The sequence below is a fragment of the Sus scrofa genome, chromosome 13, assembly GCF_000003025.6.
Source record: "Sus scrofa isolate TJ Tabasco breed Duroc chromosome 13, Sscrofa11.1, whole genome shotgun sequence".
In the NCBI taxonomy this organism is placed as follows: domain Eukaryota; kingdom Metazoa; phylum Chordata; class Mammalia; order Artiodactyla; family Suidae; genus Sus; species Sus scrofa.
In genome coordinates, this window is record NC_010455.5 from 33199006 (window position 1) to 33223184 (window position 24179).

Genomic DNA, 24179 nt, shown 5'->3' on the forward strand with positions numbered 1-24179 from the left:
CTGTGAATAAAGCTTCTATGAACATTCTTGTAGAAGTCTTTTTGCAGAAATTTTTTTTTCTTCTACTACTTTTATTTTTTAAGCATTGAGAAGACATTTCTGAATGATTTTAAGGCAAAACTTGCTTCAAATTCTAATTCATTGCTGCAACTGTTTTTCATGATAATAATCCTAAAAACATTGGAAGATGTACCAACAAAAGAACCCACTGAGAATATATGTGCTTGTGATAGAAAAGTATTTACTCATTCATTCAACAAACAGGTCTTGAGCGCCTTCTGTTTGCCAGGCTAAACCCTGTGCTTCCTTTGTTCCCTCAAAAACAGAAACAAAAACATTTTATCTAGCTTTCAGGAGAGCTCAGATTGTCACATGGATTTGCAATCTTTGCAGCCAGTACTACAGTACTGACCCTGAAAATTTTATCCTCACAAATCAAATCTCATTAATCTTTATTAAAAATTGTGGTTCCAGGGAGTCCCACTGTGGCTCAGTAGATTAAGAATCCAAATAGTATCCATGAGAATGCAGGTTTGATCCCTGGCCTCGCTCAGTGGGTTAAGGATCTGGTGTTGCTGCAGGCTGCAGTGTAGGTTGCAGATGTGCCTTGAATCTGCTTTTGCTGTAGCTGGAGCATAGACTGGCAGCTGCAGCTCTGATTTTGTATTTGACCCCTAGCCTGGGAACTTCCATATGTTGCAGGTGCAGCCCTAAAAAGAAAAAAAAATTGTGGTTCCAGCAGAGAGAGCCTCCCCTTTTTTTGGATTGCACCCAAGGCTAGGGATTGAACTCGTGCCACAGCAGTGACCTGAGCCACTGCAGTGACAACGCTGACTCCTTAACCCGCTGAGCCACATGGGAACTCCAAGCCTACTATTTTTTTTTAAAAAATTGCTTTCTTGGTTTATTATGTGATAATCTTATAAAGAGCTTTTTCTTTAAGTCGTACACTTAAATATTTACAAAACATTTTCCCTTTCATTGCTGTTCCCCATCTTTCCATTTCTATTGCATTCAGACAGGGCATTCACCAGTATGAATGAAGTTTCATAGTCTTATTAGTTTCTTAGTCCTTCAGGAGGTATTCTCTGTCTGTATAAGCTCATAGGCATCTTCACCCTTGTGGATCTTTTAAAAAACACCAAACCCGCAAACAATCACATATCCACACATAGTTTGCTGCGTTTTGTTTTCTTTCAACCTAATGTATCCTGAGGTTGGTTCTACACTAGGATATGAATTGTCTTGTGTTTTTTATTTATGGCAGGTTATTCCTCTGAAAAGATGGACTGTAATTTAATTTCACCTGGTTATTCCTGGTTTTGTCTTTCAGGACAGGAAAAAGGCTTCATGTCCCCATGAGTCAGTCTGAGGTGACTGGTGCTCTTCTCTAAACTCTTGCGAGGAAAACCCTTTAACACATGGCTGTGGGGTTTTGTCAGCAGCCCAGACCCGAGTCCTGGAAGAGCCAGGCTGGGAGCCCTGGAGGTGGCCCCACCTCCCCACTAAGCACAAAAGCCCAGTGAGAGACTAAACATTTTTGTTTGTTTGTTTGAGTCACTTTGGCTTAGGGTTTATCAAGTTATCAGTCTTCGCAAAGGACTTAGAGTTTATCAAGTCATCAGTCTTTGCAAAAACTGGATGAAAATTTTGGTTTCATATATCTATTTTCCTATTTTTTGAATTTCTAAAATTTTATTTATTATAGCTCTTTTTTTCCTCCCTTTCTTCTACATTCTTTGTATTTAAGTTGCCTTTTTTTGGGCAGTTTCTTAAAGTGGATTATCACAGAACACTAGGTAGAGTTCTCTGTGTTCTACAGCAGGTTGTCGTTGGCCAGTCATTCCATATACCTCAGTCTGCATATGCCAATCCCAAATCCCCAGTCTATCCCTCCCACCCCCCACCATCTCCTTGGGTTACTCAGTTTTTCAGAATCTGTGAGTCTGTTTCTGTTCTGCAAATAAGTTCATTTGAATCCTTTTTTTTTTTCTCCTTAGATTCCTCATAGAGGTGATATCATATGATGTTTTTCTATCACTGTCTAACTTCACTTAGTAAATGGTATTTTCTGTGTCCATTCATGTTGCTGCAAAGGACATTATTCCATTCTTTTTTTGTGGCTGAGTAATATTCCATTGAATATATGTACCACATCTTCTTTATCCATTCCTCTGTTGATGGACGTTTAGGTTGCTTCCATGCCTTGACTGTTTTAAATAGTGCTGCAGTGAACATTGGGGTACACATATCTTTTCGAATTACAGTTTTCTCTGGATAGATGCCCAGCAGTGGGCTTGTTGAATTATATGGTAGTTGTATTTTTATTTATTTTTTATTTTTTTTTGTCTTTTCTTGAGCCGCTCCTGGGGCATATGGAGGTTCCCAGGCTTGGGGTCGAATTGGAGTTGTAGCCACTGGCCTACACCACAGCCACAGCAATGTGGAATCTGAACCGCATCTGCGACCTACACCATGGCTCATGGCAATGCCGGATCCTTAACCCACTGACCAAGGCCAGGGATCGAACCCAAAACCTCATGGTTCCTAGTCAGATTCATTAACCACTGCACCATGATGGGAACTCCCAGTAGTTCTATTTTTAGTTTTTTGAGGAAGCTCTATACTGTTTTCTGTAGTGGTTGAACCAACACACATTCCCACCAACAGTGTAAGAGGATTCCCTTTTCTCTACACCCTCTCCAGAATTTGTTGTTTGTAGATTTTTAAATTATGGCCGTTCTGGCTGGTGTAAGGTGGTGGCTCATAGTAGTGTCAATTTGTATTTCTCTGATAATTAGTGATGTTGAGCACCTTTTCATGGATTTTTAAGCAATGTGTATGTCTTCTTCAGAGAAATGTCTATTTAGATCTTCTAGCCATTTTTTTGTTGGGTTGTTGGTTTTTTTGATATTGAGCTATATGAGATGTTTGTATATTTTGGAGATTAATACCCTGTCGGTTGTTTCATTTGCAAGTATTTTCTCTTGTTCTGAGGGTTGTCTTTTTGTTTTGTTTGTGGTTTCCTTTGCCACACCAAAACTCTTAAGTTTAATTAGGTCTCACTGGTTTATTTTTGTTTTTACTGTCGTTACTCTGGGAGGTGGTTCTGAGAAGATTGGCTGCAGTTTATGTCAGAGAGTGTTCTGCCTATGTTTTCCTCTAAGTGTTTTATAGTATCTAGTCTTACATTTAGGTCTTTAATCCATTTTGAGTTTATTTTTGTGTATGGTGTTAGAGAATGTTCTAATTTCATTGCTTTGTAGGTAGCTGTCCAGTTTTCCCAGCATTAGTTATTGAAGAGACTGTCTTTTAGCTATTGTATATTATTGCCTCCTTTGTCATAGATTAATTGACCATAGGTGCTTGGGTTTATTTCTGGGCTTTCTATCCTGTTCTATTGATCTGTATTTCTCTTCCTGTGCCAGTACCGTAGTGTTTTGATGCTGTAGCTTTGTGGCATAGTCAGAAGCCAAAGAGCCTGATTCTTCCAGCTCCATTTTTCTTTCTCAGGTGCTTTGACTATTTGGGGCCTTTTGTATTTTCAAACACATTTTAAAATATTTTGTTTTAGTTCTGTGAAGAATGCCATTGGTAATTTGATAGGGATTGCATCAAATCTGTAAATTGCCTTGAGTAGTATAGTCATTTTGCCAATATTGATTCGTCCAATCCAAGAGCATGGTATATCTTTCCATCTGTTTGTGTTGTCTTTGATTTAATTCATCAGCATTTTATAGCTGGCTGAGTACAAGCCTTTTGTCTGTTTAGGTAGTTTTATTCCTAGGTATTTTATTCTTTTTGATGTGATGGTAAATGGGATTGTTTCTCTAGTTTCTCTGATCTTCCAGTGTTAGTGGATAGAAATGCAGTTGATTTCTGTGTATTAATTTTGTACTCCACAAATGAGCTCTAACAGTTTTCTGGTAGTGTCTTTTTCTAGGTATAGTAACATGCATCTGCAAAAAGCGATAGTTTTATTTCTTACTTTCCAATTTGGATTCCTTTTATTTCCTTTTTCTTCTCTGATTGCTGTGGCTAGGACTTTCAAAACTATGTTGAACAGAAGTGGTGAGAGCAGGTCTTGTTCCTGATCTCAACAGGAATTCTTTCAGCTTTTCGCCATTGAGAATGATATCAGATCTGGGTTTGTCATGTGTGGACTTCACCATGTTGAGGTAGATTCCTTCAGTGCCCATTTTCTGGAGGGTTATTAGAAATGGGTGTTGGATTTTATCAAAAGCTTTCTCTGCATCTATTGACAGGATCGTATGGTTTTTATTCTTCAGTTTGTTAATGTGGTGTATCACATTGATTTGCAGAAATTGTAGTTTTACTATAAGCCATGGCTCAGAGATTACATACTTTTAAACAAATTTTATTGGCATATAATTGATTTACAATATTGTGTTACTTTCAGATGTACAGCAAAGTGATTCATTTATATATATACATGTATCCATTGTTTTTCAAATTCTTCCCCATATATGCTATTACAGAATATTGAATAGAATTCCCTGCTATACAGTAGGGCTTTGTCATGTCTTTTTTTTTTTTTTTTTTTTTTTTTTTTGCTTTTTAGGTTGCCCCCACGGCATATGGAGGTTCCAAGACTAGGGGTCAAGTCAGAGCTGCAGCTGCCAGCCTACACCACAGCCATAGTGATGTAGGGTCTGAGCCGTGTCTGCGACCTACACCACAGCTCACAGCAATGCCAGATCCTTAACCCACTGAGGGAGGCCAGGAATCGAACCTAAAACCTCAGTCTTCCCAGTCGGATTTGTTTCCTCTGCACCACAACAGGAAGTCCTATGTCTTTTATATGTACTAGTGTGCATATGTTAATCCCAAACTCCTAATTCATCTCTCCCCTCTGATGTTTCCCCTTTGGTAACTGTAAGTTTGGAGATTCCATAGTTTTGACCTAAGCATTCGTAGACAGCTGCTCTTGCATTGACTTGAAATATACTGGAACATGATTTTTTCTCTATTATGATGAGAGGTTCAACCCAGTAAATCCCAGGGAAGACCATTTTTCCCTTCACTTGGTACTTAATGAAGGATGCTCAAGAGTATTTGCTGTTTCTTAACATTTCTGAATCTATATGGCATTAAATGATAGAAGTTGGTATAATTGCTTTGTTGTTTGTATTTGTTCAGAATTTGATTTTGCATTTGGAATTTAAAATATTTTCAGATGATTGATAATGCTGTAGGTATTAATACATATAACCCGATACTCTAGTAAGAGCATACTGATTACCAATGTCTTAGTCCAGTTCAAGCTGCTGTAACAAAACTATAGACTGGATGGCTTAAATAATAGACATTTCTCACAGCTCTGGAGGATGAAAAGTCTGAGATCAGGGTGATAGCATTGTCAGGTTTGGATGAAGGCCCCCATCAGCTCCAGACTGTTGACTTACATGGTGAAAGAGGTGAGGGGTCCCTCTAGGGTCTTAATTTATTAAGCATTAATCCCATACATGAAGACTCCATTTTCATGGCATAATCAGCTCCCAAAGCCTCCACTTCCAAATACTATCACATTGGGGATTAGGTTGCAACACATGAATTTTTGAGGACCCAGCATTGTCTGTGGTAACCAATAAGCAAATTTAATGTCTTCGGTAGAGTGTAAATATGTACTCATATATGTATACATGCAAATAGATGCATGCTATACACACACAAACAGTTTTACATCTTGGGCTTTTTTTTTTTTTTTAAACAATGGGAAGGCTGATAACAGGTATTATATATGTTCCTCTACTTCATCTTTTGCATTTTTGTGTGTGTGTCTTTTTAGGGCTGCACTAGTGGCATATGGAGGTTCCTAGGCTAGGGGTCGAATCAGAGCTGTAGCTGCTGGTCTACACCACAGCTACAGTAACGTGGGATCCGAGCAATATCTGTGACCTACACCACAGTTCATGGCAATGCCGGATCCTTAACCCACTGAGTGAGGCCAGGGATCAAACCTGCATCCTCATGGGAGCTAGTCAGATTCATTTCTGCTGAGCCACAGTGGGAACTCCCGTCTTTTGCATTTTCTTACACATTGTTTATTCAGTTTTTTTTTTTTTTTTTGTCTTTTTGCTATTTCTTTGGGCCGCTCCCGGGGCATATGGAGGTTCCCAGGCTAGGGGTCCAATCGGAGCCGTAGCCACCAGCCTACGCCAGAGCCACAGCAACGCGGGATCCAAGCCGCGTCTGCAACCTACACCACAGCTCACGGCAACGCCAGATCGTTAACCCACTGAGCAAGGCCAGGGACCGAACCCGCAACCTCATGGTTCCTAGTCGGATTCGTTAACCACTGCGCCACGACGGGAACTCCTGTTTATTCAGTTTATTGATTTCCACAAAATGTCTGTTGGAATTTTGGTTGAGATTGCGTGGAATGTAATGATGAATTGGGAGGGAGTCTATATTTTTACACTGTTGAGTCTTGGATTTAATTAATATGATACAACCATCATTTATTGGACTTTTAGTGTATCTACATATGGAAGAATTCTTCCATATGTCTCTTAGATTTATGTATAGTTACTTGACATTTTTTGATGCTGTTGTAAATTGTGTATTTCTAAAACATTTCATTTTCTAATTGTTTGTGCCTATATAGATTAAAAAAAATTCACCTTCTGTTTAGTGACCTTGCTACACATTCACATATTTTATGTATTGATTTATATCTAGGTTCTTTTTGATTGTTTTAAATATAATCAGACCTGCAGGTGACAACACTTTTATTTCTTTGTTTCTAATCATTATACATTTTATTTCTTTTTTTGCTTTATTTGCACAGGGTGGACACTTCTTGTTCCTAACCCTAGTCATAAAATGCTGAATATTTCACCAATATGTATAATCATTGCCATAGACACATTGTACATAACCTTTATCATATTAAGGAAGTTTCCTTCTGTTCTTATTTTATTAAGAATCATAGTCATGAGTGGACATTGAATTTTACCAAATGCCTCTTTTGCATTTATAGAGATCATACAATTTATCCCTTTATTGATTTTTTTTAAAGCATTAAGCCAATCTTGCATTCTGGAATAAACTCAAGTTGGCCACGATTCTTTTTATATAGAGTTTGATTTGACTTTATTTTTTTAAACAAGATTTTTATATCTATAATCATGAGAGATTGGCCTGTAACTTTCCTTTCTTATAATTTCCTTGTCAGCTTTTATTTTCATATTGAGTTCAAAATGAATCCTCTTCCCTGTTCTCTGAAGGAATTTATTTATGACTAGTATTTCTTCCTAAAATATTTGCACAAATTCACTTGTAGAGTAATCAGGACCTGGTATTTCATTTGTGGGAAAACTTTAATTACAGATTCACTTTTGTTTAATAGATATAAGACTATTCAAATTTTTAACTTCTCTGTCAGTTTTTTTTTTGTTTTGGGTCTTTTTAGGGCCCCACCCATGGCATATGTAGATTCCCAGGCTAGGGGTTGAATCAGAGCTGTGGACACTGGCCTGTGCCACAGCCACAGCCATGGCAGATCCCACTTGCATCTGCAACTTATACCACAGCTCACGGCGACGCCTAATCCTTAACCCACTGAGTGAGACTGGGGATCAAACCTGCATCCACATGGATACTAGTCAGATTTGTTTCTGCTGAGCCACAACGGGAACTCCTCTGTAAGTTTTTGTAAGTTTATCTTTCTACAGATTTATTCATCTATTTTAAAATTAAAGATTTTTGTTATAAAATTTAATCTAATGTTTCTTTGTTCATTATTTGATGTTTTTATTGCTGATACTGATAATTTGTACCTTTTCTCTCTTTTATTTTATTTTATTTTTTGTCTTTTTGCTATTTCTTGGGCCGCTCCTGCGGCATATGGAGGTTCCCAGGCTAGGGGTCGAATTGGAACTGTAGCTGCCAGCCTATGCCAGGGCCACAGCAACTCGGGACCCGAGCCGCGTCTGCAACCTACACCACAGCTCATTGCAATGCCGGATCATTAACCCACTGAGCAAGGGCAGGGACCGAACCCGCAACCTCATGGTTCCTAGTCAGATTTGTTAACCACTGCGCCACGACAGGAACTCCTCTTTTTTTTTTTTTTTTTTTGATCAGTCTTGCCTTGGTGTCTATCAAAGTTAGTGTTTTCAAATCACCAATTTTAGACTCTAAGGCTTGGTATATGATAGTGTATGTCTTTTAAGACTGACAAGGCTATTCTTGGTTCTTTGTATTATGTAAATTTTGGAATTGATTTATCAGTTTTCTAAAAATAAATATACATGGGATTTTGATGAGTATCTGTAAATTTTCTCTGTGGTACATTTGCTTTGTATCTCATTAATCCTTATTTTTATTATGGAGATTTCGTTGAGCGTAATCATATTTTATTTGGTGATCCTTTTAAAAATATCTGTTTGTCTGTGTATAGTAGATAAGAAGCTTCCAGTGTTCAGTTTTTCATTTTTCATTTTTTTTCTTTTTCTTTTTCCTTTTTAGGGCTGCACCTGCAGCATATGGAAGTTCCCAGGCTAAGGATCAAATCGGAGCCACACTTGCCAGCCTTTTCCGCAGCCACAGCAACCCCAGATTCAAGCCGCATCTGTGACCTACACCACAGCTCATGGCAATGCCAGATTCTTAATCCACTGAGTGGGGCCAGGGATCAAACCTGCATCCTCATGGATACTACTCGGTTTTGTTTCTGCTGAGCCACAACAGGATCTCCCATTTTTTCTTTTCTTTTTTTAAATCCATTTTATTTAACATTTTTTCTTTTTAAAAATTATTTTAATTTTATTTTTATTTTCTTATTACTCAATGAATTTATCACATCTGTAGTTGTATAATGATCATCAAAATCTGATTTCACAGGATTTCCATCTCGCAACCCAAACACTTCCCCCCACCCCAAAACTGTTTCCTCTGGAGACCATAAGTTTTTCAATGTCTCTGAGTCAGCATCCATTCTGAAAAGAAGTTCAGTCTGTCCTTTTTTCAGATTCCACATGTCAGTGAAAGCATTTGATATTGGTGTCTCATTGTATGGCTGACTTCACTTAGCATGATAATTTCTAGGTCCATCCATGTTGCTAAAAATGCGGGTATTTCTTTTCTTTTAATGGCTGAGTAATATTCCATTGTGTATATGTACCACCTCTTCTTGATCCAGTCCTCTGTCGGTGGACATTTAGGTTGTTTCCATGCCTTGTCTATTGCAAAGAGTGTTGCAATGAACATCAGAGTCATGGTTTTCTCTGGATGGATGTCCAGGAGTGAGATTGCTGGATCAAATGGGAGTTCTCTTTTTAGTTTTCTGAGGAATCAGCATACTGTTTTCCACAGTGGTTGCACCAGTTTACAATGCCACCAACAGTGTACTAGGGTTCCTTTTTATCCACCCCCTCTCCAGTATTTACTGTTTGTAGACTTTTTGATGGTGGCCATTCTGGCTGGTGTAAGGTGGTACCTCATAGCGGTTTTGATTTGTATTTCTCTAATCATGAGTTAACATTTTTTCTTAATTGATACATACTTGACCAAAAGAACATGTGAACATAAGTCATGTTGAAGGGGAGAGAGAGGCTGTTTATAGAAATGTTTTCACACATATGCACGCATGCATACACCACTAAGAAATAGTGATTTTCTCCAAATGTACTTTAAGTGTTCTAAACAATTTATTACCTTTTCAAACCATAGATTAAATTGATAGGGACTTAGGTATTTGAAAAATGAATTGGAAGGGAGAGTATATATTTAAGAAAATTCAGTGCTTAATTTCAGTGACACTGACTCTGTTTCAGTACCTTAAATGTTAATTGATGTGTTTATGCTTGTTTTTCTAGTGATATGCAGCTTTCGAGGATCTGTCCCTCAAGGGTTGGTCTTAGAAATAGGAGAAACAGTCCAGATTCTTGAAAAATGTGAAGGTAAGTATGGCCCTATAAATTTTAACACACAAACAGTGATCATTTTTAGCAATATTATATACATTTATTTTGTAGTACTAGGTTATAAGCAATCACTTTGAAATCATGATTTGTCACATTATGATATACTGCCATAAAATCATTCCTAATCTATGTTTAGTGTAAAGGTATGAGCTATTTTGGCTCTAATCTGATAGCAACAGTTAAGTAACTGTTGTTGGCTACCAGGACATGGTTGTTACATACTGTGTCATATGATTATTTTTGATTTCCTGCAATCAAATAGATAATCTTTAACTCCTGGTAAACTGAATTTGAATAGAATTGAATTGTAATTAGTTCATTTGTATGTTTCTGTCTTATTGGCTGAACATAATCAGTCATAATTAAAACAGGGCAGTAAATATGGTGAAATGAAGTTTGGCCTACCTACCTGTTCCTTGACATTTTTTGATATTTCTGCTATAGTATTTATGTATTACTGAAAAATATCACATTTTTAAAAATTATGCATTCAGATCAACAAGATATGGGAAAATACAGTTATGGAGAGATCACACAAAATCAGTGCATTGACAAAAACAAAACTGATACCAAGGGAAATGACTTGGCTAGGCTAGCAGTTCAACATGACTAGAAGCCATCTCAAAATGTATAACAGAGGAGTTCCCATCATGGCACAGTGGAAATGAATCTGATTAGGAACCATGAGGTTGTGGGTTGGATCCCTGACCTCACTCATTGGGTTAAGGATCTGGCATTGCTGTGATCTGAGGTGTAGGTCATAGACACAGCTCAAATCCTATGTTGCTGTGGCTGTGGAGTAGGCTGGCAGCTGTAGCTCTGATTGGACCCCTAGCCTGGGAGCTTTCATATGCCGCAGGTGCAGTCCTAAAAAGGCAAAAAAAAAAAATGTATAACAGAATATTTCACAGCGTATACTCCAAACTCAATTCCAGATGAATTGTAGATATAAACGAGAAATATATGTCCATGCTCTGTATGCATGGAGATGGTGTATGTGGGAGTAGAGCTCTGATCCCATTGGGTACTCTTCAGATGGGTATGGGAGTAAGTGCAACCTACCATGACCCAGGAACCATATAAATTTTGTTTGTTTTTGTTTTCTTTTCCTTTTTTGGCTACCACATGGCATATGGCGTTTCTGGGTCAGGGGTCAGATCTGAGCCACAGTTGTGATCTATGACCCAGCTGTGGCAAGCCCAGATTCTTGTCCTGGCACTGCAAAGATGGCTGCCAATTCTCTTCCACCACAGTGGGAAGTCTGAACCCATATAAGTTTGAGAGTTTACTTTTCTGGAAAAGGAGCTCTAAGGGCTGCGCTCATTTCAATAATTTTCTTAAAACTGAAGTGAAAATAAAACCATTTCATGATAAAAACTCTTAGCAAAATGAGAATAGAAGGGAATTTTCTTACTCTGATAAAGGATGTTTACCAAAAGCCTATGGAAGACATCATACTCAGTTGTGAAGTATTGCAAGGTTTCTCATTGAGATCTAAAAATGAGACTGTTGGAGTTCCCATCGTGGCGCAACGGAAACAAATCTGACTAGGAACCATGAGGTTGTAGGTTTGATCCCTGGCCTCGCTCAGTGGGTTAAGGACCTGGCGTTGGCGTGAGATGTAGTGTAGGTCAAAGATTCAGCTCAGATCCTGCGTTGCTGTGGCTATGGTATAGGCTGGCAGCTGTAGTTCTGATTAAACTCCTAGCCTGGGAACCTCCATATGCTGCGAGTGTGGCCCTAAAAAGCAAAAAAAAAAAAAAAAAAAAAAAAAAAAAATATATATATATATATATATATATAAAATAAAATAAATAAAAAAATAAAAATAAAGACCCAGAATTGCCAAAGCAATCCTGAGAAACAAAAAACAAGCAGGAGGCATAACTTTCCCAGACTTCAAGAAATATTACAAAGCCACAGTCATCAAAACAGTGTGGTACTGATATCAAAACAGACAGACAGACCAATGGAACAGAATAGAGAACCCAGAAATAAACCCTGACACCTATGGTCAATTAATCTTTGATAAGGGAGGCAAGAACATAAAATGGGAAAAAGAAAGTCTATTCAGCAAGCATTGCTGGGAAACCTGGACAGCTGCATGCAAGGCAATGAAATTAGAACACACCCTAACACCATGCACAAAAATAAACTCAAAATGGCCGAAAGACTTAAATATAAGACAGGACACCATCAAACTCCTAGAAGAAAACATAGGCAAAACACTCTCTGACATCAACATCATGAATATTTTCTCAGGTCAGTATCCCAAAGCAATAGAAATTAGAGCAAAAATAAACCCATGGGACCTCATCAAACTGAAAAGCTTTTGCACAGCAAAGGAAACCCAAAAGAAAACAAGAAGACAATTTTCAGAATGGGAGAAAACAGTTTCAAATGATGCAACTGACAAGGGCTTAATCTCTAGAATATATAAGCAACTTATACAACCCAACAGCAAAAAAGCCAATCAATCAATGGAAAAATAGGCAAAAGACCTGAATAGACTGTTCTCCAAGGAAGATATACAGATGGCCAACAAACACATGAAAAAATGCTCAACATCACTGATTATAAGAGAAATGCAAATCGAAACTACCATGAGATATCACCTCACACCAGTCAGAATGGCCATCATTAATAAGTCCACAAATAACAAGTGCTGGAGGGGTTGTGGAGAAAAGGGAACCCTCCTGCACTGTTGGTGGGAATGTAAACTGGCACAGCCACTATGGAGAACAGTCTGGAGATACCTTAGAAATCTATCCATAGAATTTCCATATGACCCTGCAATCCCACTCTTGGGCATCTATCCGGACAAAACTCTACTTAAAAGAGACACGTGCACCCGCATGTTCATTGCAGCACTATTCACAATAGCCAGGACATGGAAACAACCCAAATGTCCATCGACAGATGATTGGATTCGGAAGATGTAGTATGTATACACAATGGAATCCTACTCAGCCATAAAAAAGAATGACATAATGCCATTTACAGCGACATGGATGGAACTAGAGAATCTCATACTGAGTGAAATGAGTCAGAGAGAGAAAGACAAATACCATATGATATCACTTATAACTGGAATCTAATATCCAGCACAAATGAACATCTCCTCAGAAAAGAAAGTCATGGACTTGGAGAAGAGACTTGTGGCTGCCTGATGGGAGGGGGAGGGAGTGGGAGGGATCGGGAGCTTGGGCTTACCAGACACAACTTAGAATAGATGTACATGGAGATCCTGCTGAGTAGCATTGAGAACTATGTCTAGATACTCATGTTGCAACAGAAGAAAGGGTGGGGAAAAAATGTATACATGTAAGGATAACTTGATCCCCCTGCCATACAGTGGGAAAAAAAAAAGAGTGAATTGGTACAACAAGGTCCTAGTGTAGAGCCCAGGGAAATATATTTAATACCCTGTGATAAACTGCCATGGAAAAATATGCAAAAGAACACCCATCTGATTTTATATATGTATATGCATATATATACATATATATATATATAGAGGGAGAGTCACTTGGCTGTACAGCAGAAATTAATACATTGTAAATCAACTATACTTCAATAAATTAAAAAAAATAAAAATAGAGGGTCTAGAAACAGACTGTTATGTTTATATCATGTAGTGATATATGAAAAAGGTGATTTGCAGTGCATTAGGGAAATGATATCCTTTGTAATAGGTGATGCTTTGCCAATTGGAATGAAAAAATGATGGCCTCATCAATAAGTGGTTTTGAGTCAGTATTGAAATCAGTGAATCTTGAACCCTACTTCACAGCATATACTTGAAACTCAGTTCCAGATGGATTGTAGATATAAATGAGAAATATACAATAATAATGCACTTTGAAGGAAGCATAGGGAAATAACTCTTTCTGACCTAGGGGTAGACAAAAATCTTTTTTTTTTTTTCCCTATAGAGTACCTTTTTTTTTTTTTTGCTTTTTTTGGGCCACACCTGAGGCATATGGAGGTTCCCAGGCTAGGGGTCTAATCAGAGCTACAGCTGCCGGCCTACACCACAGCCACAGCAGTGTAGGATCCGAGCCACGTCTTCAACCTACACCACAGCTCACAGCAACACCAGATCCTTAGCCCACTGAGTGAGGCCAGGGATTGAACCCACAGCCTCACGGTTCCTAGTCCTATTAGTTTCCGCTGTGCCACAATGGGAACTCCTAGACTATCCTTTTATTGTCTTGGAATAGTCAGCTGCAAAACCATAGGCAACAGATAGACCTCAAAGATCAAGCATCAATTTCTTTTCTTTTTAAAAAATTTTTATTGAAATATAGTTGATTTACAGTGTTTTGTTAGTTTTAGGTGTAAAGTGATTCACACACACACACACACACACATACATTCTTTTATATTCTCTTCCATTATTAATGCTTATTATAAGATATTGAGTATATATAGTTCCCTATGCTGTACAGTAGGTCCTTGTTGGTTATCTATTTTTATATATATAATAGTATGTATATTTTAATCCCAATCCCCTAATTTATCTCTCCTCCTTCCTCTTTGGTAACCATGAGTTTGTTTTTGAAGTCTCTGAGTCTCTTTCTGCTTATAAATAAATTCATTCATATCCTTTTTAAATTTATTTATTTTTGTCTTTTTGTCTTTTTAGGGCCACACCCATGGCACATGCAGGTTCCCAGGCTAAGGGTTGAATGTGAGCTGTAGCTACTGGTGTATGCTACAGCCATAGCAACGCAGGATCCAAGCTGCATCTGCAACCCATACCACAGCCCACAGCAATGCTGGATCCCTAGCTCCCTGAGTGAGGCCTGGAATCAAACCCGTGTCCCATGTTTAGCAGTCGGGTTTGTTAACCACTGAGCCACGACAGGAACTCCTGTATCCTTTTCTTAGATTTCACATATAAGCCATATCAAGGGATATTTGTCTTTCTTTGTCTGGTTTACTTCACTTAGTATGATAATCTCTAGAACTGTCCATGTTGCCGCAAATGACATTATTTCATTCTTTTTTTGGCTAATATTCCATTGTACACATATACAAAGATTTTGTTATTGATAAGTTGTACTTTATTAAAATAAAGATCTGTTGTTCAAAAGATATCATTAAGGAGAGGGAAGAGACCAGTCACAGAGTAAAAGATATATTTGGTAAAGGACTTGTATTCAGGATATATAAAGAACTACTACAAATAAAAAATAAGACAAGGGAGGGCAAAATGGCATAGGAAGAACCTTAGCTCACCTCTTCTCTGGACACACCTAATCTACACCTACATATACAGCAGTTCCTCCTGAAGAAGACCTGAGGGTGATAGAACAGCTACTGCACATAGAAGGACTAGGTAGAAATGGGTAGGAAAGATGGAGATATGGTATCCACGGGAACTCCACTCCTGGTGACCTAAAGTAGTGAGGGATGTAGCTGAGGGGCCTGACCACAGGCTTGCTTACCCTGGGACATAGTCAAAAAATAGCAATTTAAAGGGTACCTAGACTCTACAGGAAGGAAATCCATTTATTAACCCTAGAGCTTCTGCCAGACAAACAGGGAACTGCTGAAGCCCTCTCTGAGGTCAGAGATGCCAGTGAGCACTCTTGTTTGAGTAACCGTTGAACTGCCGCTAAGCTCACTCCAGCTCCAGCCCTAGCCATCTTGCTAAGGTGGCCTTGGGCAGAGTGTTCCTCAGGGACTGCATTCTTGCTTTGGCCCAGAGTAGCCCCAGCCACACACACATACCACATTTTTTTTAATACTTAATAAGAATTTTAATTAATGGAGATTTCAGATGGGTTTGAGAAGATTTAATAAACATCTGAAGAAATATGTAACTCTTGTCTTAGCAGGTCTTCTGGCTCTAAAGAGAATTTAACGTAAATAAATACCTAAATGCTTTTTATTAAAAAATAGATTTTTATTTTTTTCTATTATAGTTGATTTACAGTGGTCTGTCAATTTCTGCTGTACACCAGAGTAACCCAGTCATACATATATTTTTAAACACTTTTAAATTTTTTACTTTATGATTTTTATTTTTTTCATTATGGTTGATTTACAGTGTTCTGTCAATTTTCTACTATACAGCAAAGTGACCCAGCCCCCCCCCCCCACACATTCTTTTTCTCACATTATCCTCCATCATGTTCCATCACAAGTGACTAGATATAGTTCCCTGTGCTATACAGCAGGGTCTCATTGCTTTTCCACTTCAAATGCAGTAGTTGCATCTATTAACCCCAGACTCCCAGTCCATCCCACTCCCTCCCCCTTGGCACCCACAAGTCTGTTTTCCAAGTCCATGAGTTTCTTTTCTGTGGAAAGGTTCATTTGTGCTGTATATTAGATTCCAGTTATAAGTGATATCATATGGTATTTGTCTTTCTCTTTCTGACTTACTTCACTTAGTGTGAGAGTCTCTAGTTCCATCCATGTTGCTGCAAAAGGCATTATTTTGTTCTTTTTTATGGCCGAGCAGTGTTCCATTGTATATATATACCACATCGTCTTAATCCAGTCATCTGTTGATGGACATTTAGGTTGTTTCCATGTCCTGGCTATTGTGAATAGTGCTGCAGTGAACATGCGGGTGCATGTGTCTTTTTCAAGGAAAGTTTTGTCCGGATATGTGCCCAGGAGTGGGATTGCTGGGTCATATAGTAGTTCTATATTTAGTTTTCTTAGGTACCTCCATACTGTTTTCCATAGTGGTTGTACCAGTTTATGTTCCCACCAACAGTGCAGGAGGGTTCCCTTTTCTCCACACCCTCTCCAGAATTTGTTATTTGTGGACCTGTTAATGATGGCCATTCTGACAGGTGTGAGGTGATAGTAGTTTTGTAGTTTTGATCTGCATTTCTCTCATAATCAGTGATGCTGAGCGTTTTTTCAGGTACTTGTTGGCCATCTGTATATCTTTCTGGAGAAATGTCTGTTCAGGTCTTTTGCCGGTTTTTCCATTGGGTTGTTGGTTTTTTTTTCTGTTGAGTTGTGTAAGTTGTTTGTATATTTTAGAGATTAAGCCCTTGTCGGGTGCGTTGTTTGAAACTATTTTATCCCATTCAGTAAGTTGTCTTTTATTTTTTTAACGGTTTCCTTTGCTGTGCAAAAGCTTGTCAGTTTGATTAGGTCCCATTGGTTTATTTTTGCCTTTATTTCTGTTGCTTTGGGAGACAGACCTGAGAAAACATTTGTGAGGTTGATGTCAGCGACTGTTTTGCCTGTGTTCTCTTCTAGGCATCTGATGGTGTCTTGTCTTACACGTAAGTCTTTAAGCCATTTTGAGTTTATTTTTGTGCACGGTGTGAGGGTATGTTCCAGTCTCATTGATTTACATGTGGCTGTCCAGTTTTCCCAGCACCATTTGCTGAAGAGACTGTCTTTTCCTTGCCTCCTTTATTCAAGGCTAATTTGATCTTAGGTGTTTGGGTTTATTTCTGTGTTCTTTATTCTCTTCCATTGGTCTGTGTGGCTGTTTTGGTACCGTACTACACCGTCTTGATTGCTGTGGCTTTGTAGTATTGCCTGAAGTCTGGGAGAGTTTTGCCTCCTGCTTCATTTTTGTTTCTCAGGATTGCTTTGGCACTTCTGAGTCTTTTATTGTTCCATATAAATTTTTGGATTGTTTGTTCTAGTTCTGTGAAAAATGTCATGGGTAATTTGATAGGGATTGCATTGAATCTGTAGATTGCTTTGGGTAGTATGGCATTTTTACACTATTAATTTTTCCAACCCAGGAACATGGAATATCTTTCCATTTCTTTGAATTCTCTTTAATTTCCTTCATTAATGTTTCATAGTTCGCAGCATATAAGTCTTTTACCTCTTTAGTCAGGTTTATTCCTAGGTATTTAATTTTTTGGTTGTGATTTTAAAAGGTGTTGTATTTTTATGTTCCTTTTCTAATACTTCATTGTTAGTATACAGAAAAACAACTTATTTCTAAATGTTAATCTTGTATCCTGCTACTTTGCTGAATTCATTGATCAGTTCAAGTAATTTTTGTGTGGAGTCCTTAGGGTTTTCTTCATATAGTATCATGTTATCTGCATAGAGTAATAATTTTACCTCTTCTCTTCCAGTTTGGATACCTTTTGTTTCTTTTGTTGGTCTGATTGCTGTGTCTAGGACTTCCAATATTATGTTGAATAAAAGTGATGACAGTGGGCATCCTTGTCTTGTTCCTGATTTTAGTGGAAAGACTTTCATCTTTTCTCCATGAGTATTATATTTGCTGTGGGTTTGTTGTAATGGCTTTTATTGTATTAAGGTATGGTCCCTCTATACCCACTTTGGTAAGAGTTTTTATCATGAATGGATGTTGGACTTTGTCAAGTGCATTTTCTGTATCTATTGAGATGATCCTGTGGTTTTTGACTTTTCTTTTGTTATTGTGGTGTATGTTGTCAATTGATATATGTATGTTGAACCATCCTCGTGAACCTGGGATGAATCCCACTTGGTCGTGGTGTATGATCTTTTTATATGTTGTTGGATTTGGTTGGCTAAAATTTTGTTGCAGATTTTTGCGTCTATATTCATCAGAGATATTGGCCTACAATTTTCTTTTTGGGCAGTATCTTTGTCTGCTTTTGGCATTAGGGTGATGGTGGCATCATGGAATGTCTTTGGGAGTGTTCCTTCTTCTTCAGCCTTTTGGATAAGTTTAAGAAGGATGGGTATATATTCTTATTTGTATGTCTGGTAGAATTCGCCTGTGAAGCCATCTGATCCTGGACTTTTGTGTGTAGGGAGTGTTTTTTATTACATATTCAATTTCATTTCTATTTATCAGTCTGTTCAGTTGATCTATTTCTTCTTGATTCAGTTTTGACAGGCTGTAAGTCTCCAGAAAGTTGTCCATTTCTTCTAGGGTGTAAAATTTGTTGGCATATAATTGTTCATAATATTCTCTTACAGTTGTTTGTATTTCTGCGGTATCTGTTGAGATTCCTCCTTTTTCTTTTCCTTCTGGAATCCCTACTATGTGTGGATTGGCCCACTTTATATTATCCCATAGATTTCTTATATTGCTTTCATGCTTTTTTCATTTGGTTTTCTGTTTGCTGTCCTGACTGAGTGATTTCCATTATTCTGTCTTCCAAGTCACCAGTTCATTTCTCTGCATTATTCATTCTGCTCTTTAGTGCCTTTAACTCATTTGCATCTCTGCACAGTCAACATACATACATACATATGTTCTTTTTCTTGCATTATCTTCCATCATGTTCCCTCACAATTGACTAGATATAATTCCCTGTGCTATACAGCAGGATCTGATTGCTTATCCACTCAAATGCAGTAGTTTGCATCTCCTAACCTCAAACTTCCAGTCCGTCGCACTCTCTCTACTTTGGCAACCACAAGCCTGTTCTCCAAGTCTATGAGTTTGTTTCTTTTCTGTAGATAGGTTCATTTGTGCCAAACTACCCAAAGCAATCTACAGATTCAATTCAATCCCTATCAAATCACCCATGACATTTTTCACAGAACTATAAGACAACCCAAAAATTTATATGAAACCATAAAAGACCCAGAATCACTAAAACAACCCTGAAGAATAAAAACCCAGCAGGAGGCATAACTCTCCCATACTTCAGACAGTATACAAAGCTACAGTCATTGAGACACTTTGGTACTGGTACTAAAACAGACAGACAGACCAATGCAACAGAATAGAGAACCCAGAAATAAACCCAGACTCCTGTGGTCAATTAATCTTTGACAGAGGAGGCAAGAATATAAAATGGGGAAAAGGCAGTGTCTTCAGCTCGTGGTACTGGGAAAACTGGACAGCTGCATGTAAATCAGTAAAACTAGAACATACCCTCACACCATGCACAAAAATAAACCAGAAATTGCTTAAAGACTGAGTGCCTTTAAAGTTGCACAATTCTGTAATAATCACTGGGAAAGAAGCAGTCATCGTAGAAAAGTGGAAATGAATTACCTCTTTAGGCATATCTGTTCCATTTCATTCATGTAGGATTTTATTTTTCTTTTACTTTTTGCCATGTTTCATTAGAGCAGTTATGTAAGATGCTTTAATTGGCTTCAGTAATGTAGGGAGGTGAGAATTCTACCACTGAACCACCAGTGCCTCGGCTGGCTTCAGTAATGTAGAGCAGAATCCTCAAAGACAAAATGACAGTTGGCTTTTCTTTTCTTTTCTTTTTTCCTTTCCCTTCCTTTCCTTTCTTTTCTTTTCTTTTCTTTTCTTTTCTTTTCTTTTCTTTTCTTTTCTTTTCTTTTCTCTTTTCTTTTCTTTTCTTTTCTTTTCTTTTCTTTTCTTTTCTTTTCTTTTCTTTTCTTTTCTTTTCCTTTCTTTCTCTTTAGTGATCCACCTTAAAATATGCTCTCAAAGTTTTGAATTTCTTCTGGTTTTTAGTTAGGAAAACTGTCAGTGCAGTGATGACTTTTAACTAGCCAGTACCATTCTTCATCTGACTGACGTTGATCAGTATTCTAATGTGATCCCATTTTTGTTGTGGTACTCCATTAAAACAGATGCCAAGTGCATTGCCTTGATATTCTTCCTGAAGTACTTTTACCTTGATTGTACTGGCCATCCTATGTAGGTACTAATTCTATTTGTAAACACTTGTAGTTAGAGTCATTTTCTGTATTTAATTAATTAATGAAAGTATAGTTGCCATGCAATATTAGTTGACATTATTCATAATTTTAGAGGCTGTACTCCATTTATAGTTATTGTAAAGTAATGCTATTTTCCCAGTCTTATACAGTGTATCTTTATAGCTTATTTTATTCCTAAGAGTTTGTACCTCTTACTTCCTTATCCCTTCCCTCTCCCCACTGGAACTATTAGTTTGTTCTTTATATCTTGTGAGTCTGTTTTTTTTTTGTTATATTCACTAGTTTGTTGCATTTTTTTAGATTCCACATATAAAGTGATATCATACCAGATTTGTCTTTTTGTCTGACTTATTTCGCTTTGCATGTAATGCACTCCAAGTCTATTGATATTGCTGCAAATGGCAAAAATTTCATTCTTTTTATGGCTAAGTAGTATTACATGTATATATTTATATATACCACATCTTTTTTTCCCATTCATCTGCTGGACATTTAGGTTGCTTCCATATCTTGACAATTGTAGTAATGCTACTGTGAACATTGGGCACATGTGTCTTTTTGAATTAGTGTTTTTTTTTTTTCCAGATAAATTTCAGGGAGTGATTTGGTGGGTCATATGGTAGTTCTCTTTCTATTTTTTTGAGAAACCTCCATACTATTTTCCTCAGAGGCTATACCAATTTACATTGCTACCAACCATGTAGGGGGGTTCCATTTTCTCTATATCCTTGCCAGCATTTGTTATTTATGTTCTTTTTTTTTAAATAAATTTTATTTTATGTTCTTTTTGATGATAGGCATTCTGATGGATGTTAGCTGATACTTCATTATGTTTTTTTTTTTTTTTTGTTACACCCATGGCATATGGAGTTCCTGGGCCAGAGTCTGAATCTGAGCTGCAGCTGTGACCTACACCATAGCTGTGGCAACACTGAATCCTTAACCCACTGCATCACAGTGGGAACTTTGTCATTGTGGTTTCGATTTGCATTTCCCTCATGACTAGTGATGTTGAACATTTTTTCGTGATCCTGTTAGCCATATGTGTTTCCTCTTTGCAGAATGTCTCTTCTCTTCTGCCTGTTTTTAAAATTCAGGTTGTTTATTTATCTTGATGTTGAGTTGTATGAGCTGTTTATATATGTTCAATATTAACCCCTTATTGTATACCACATCTTCTTAAGCCAGGAGTCTGTTGATGGGAACTTGGGTTGTTTTCAGGTCTTGTCTATTGTAAATAGTGCTGCAGTGAACATTGGAGTGTGTGTATCTTTTCAAATTACAGTTTTCATTTTTTTTGGATATATGCTGAGGAGTAGGATTGCTGGATCATATGATAGCTCTATTTTTATTTTTATTTTTTGGCTGCTCCGCCAGTGGCATACAGAAGTTCCCAGATCGGTTGGAACCTATTTCATAGCAGTGACCCAAGCCACAACGTTGAAAACACTGGATCTTTAGCTCACTGAGCGACCATTTTTAATTTTTTTTTTTTTTTTTTGCTTGTTAGGCCCACGCTCACAGCATGTGGAGGTTCCCAGGCTAGGGGCCTAATTGAAGCTATAGCTGCTGGCCTATGCCACAGCCACAGCAACATCAGATTCGAGCCTCATCTGAGACCTACACCACAGCTCACAGCAATGCCAAATCCTTAATGCACTGAGCGAGGCCAGGGATCGAACCTGCAACCTCATGGTTGCTAGTCGGATTTGTTTTTCCTGTGCCACGATGGGAACTCATTCTCTCCTAAAGCATCTTTTTTTTTTTTCAAGTTGAAAGGGAAAGGTCACAGCTGAGAAAAAAATATTTGAAAGAAAAAGTCTCATTAGTAAAGGCAAATGTATATAGTAAAGGTAGTGCCTAAGTCATTTGAAAAGCTGGTATAAATGTAAAAAGACAAAATTAGTACACTTACCTATAACTGCAGTAAAATATGAAATTAAAAAACATAAAATGTACTTTTAGAATGCCTTTGAACTTCAGCAAATATCAGCTTAAAATAGACTGTTGTATATACAGGTTACATATGAGTCCAAAGTAACCACAAACCAGAAACCTACAATGGATACACACATACACACACACACACACACACACACACTCACAAAAAAAAAAAAAGAGAGAGAAAGGAATTCAAACATAACAGGAAAGGCATTTGTCAAACCACAAAAGAAGAAACCAAGAGAAGAGGACAGAAATAAAGAAGGGTTACATAAACAACCAGGAAACAGTGAACAAAGTGTCATTAGTGCACACCTGTCAGCAGTCACTTTAAATATAAATGGACTGAATGCTCCAGTCAAAAGACGTAGGGTGAATGAATAGATTAAAAACACTGAGATTCAGGAGTTCCCGTTGTGGCTCAGAGGTTAATGAACCCAGCTAGCATCCATGAGGATGCAGCTTTGATCCCTGGCCTCGCTCAGTGGGTTAAGGATCCAGCGTTGTCCTGAGCTGTGGTGTAGGTCACAGACCCAGCTCAGATCCTCTGTTGCTGTGGCTCTGGGTGTAGGGCAGTGGTTACAGCTCCAAATGGACCTCTAGCCTGGGAACCTCCATATGCTATGGGTGCAGCCCTAAAAAGACCAAAAAACCCCCAAAAAACCCGGGATTCAACTGTATGCTTCCTACAAGATCATTTCAGAGCTATAGACATAGAAAGTGAAAGTGAAGGAATAGAAGAAGATATTCCATGCAAATGGGAAAGAAAAAAGCTAGAATAGCATTATTCACATCAGACAAAATAGACTTTAAAACAAAGACTGGGACTTCCTGTGTGGCTCAGTGGTTTAAGGATTTAATATTCTTACTGATGTGGCTCAGGCCACTGCTATGACACATGTTTTATATCTTGCTTTGGAACTTCTGTGTGCTACAGTGGTAGCCAAAGGGAAAAAAAATAGAGTGTAACAAAAGACAAGGATATTGCATAGTAATAAAGTGGTCAATCCACCAAGATGATATAACCTTTGCAAACATTTGTGCACCCAGCTTAGGAGCACTTAAATATATAAAACAAATATTAGCATAAATAAAGGGATAAATAAATAGCAATAAACTAATAGAGGGATTTAATACTCAATATCAGTGTATAGATCACCCAGATAGAAAATCGACAAGGAAACACTGGTCTTAAATGACACATTAGAGTGACGTGGACCCTGTCTGTCTGTCTGTCTGTCTGTCTGTCTGTCTGTCTGTCTATCTATCTATCTATCTATCTATCTATCTAATGAGATAGATATATAATTTTGTATCCAAAAGCAGCAGAGTACACATTCTTTTAAAGTGCACATGGAACATTTTCTTGGATAGATATGTTAGGCCACAAAACAAGTCCCAATAAGTTTCAGAAGACTGAAATCACATCAGGCATCTGTCCTGACTTCATTGGTCTGAAATTAGGAATTAGAAGAAGAAAAGTGAAAAAAAGAACCCCTACAAACATATGGAGGGTACAGCATGCTGCTAAACAATCAATGGGTCATTGAAAAGTGAAAGAGGAAATAAAAAAACACCTGGAGACAAATGAAAATGGAAACAAGGTGATCCAAAATCTGTGGCATTCACAGTAAACTATATCAAATCTCGTGGGATGGAACATGATGGATGATAATATGAGAAAAAAAATAGATA

General features: G+C 37.8%; 1 protein-coding gene across 13 annotated transcripts in view; it reads left to right on the plus strand.

The window, feature by feature from the left end:
- Positions 1–24179, plus strand: part of DOCK3 (dedicator of cytokinesis 3) — a 504996-nt gene that overhangs the window by 46868 nt on the left and 433949 nt on the right. For all 13 annotated transcript variants that reach the window (XM_021068831.1, XM_021068838.1, XM_021068839.1 and 10 more), the window contains exon 2: positions 9843–9926. In XM_021068831.1, the coding sequence (XP_020924490.1) occupies positions 9843–9926 (84 nt within the window). The remainder of the gene's footprint in view (positions 1–9842; positions 9927–24179) is intronic.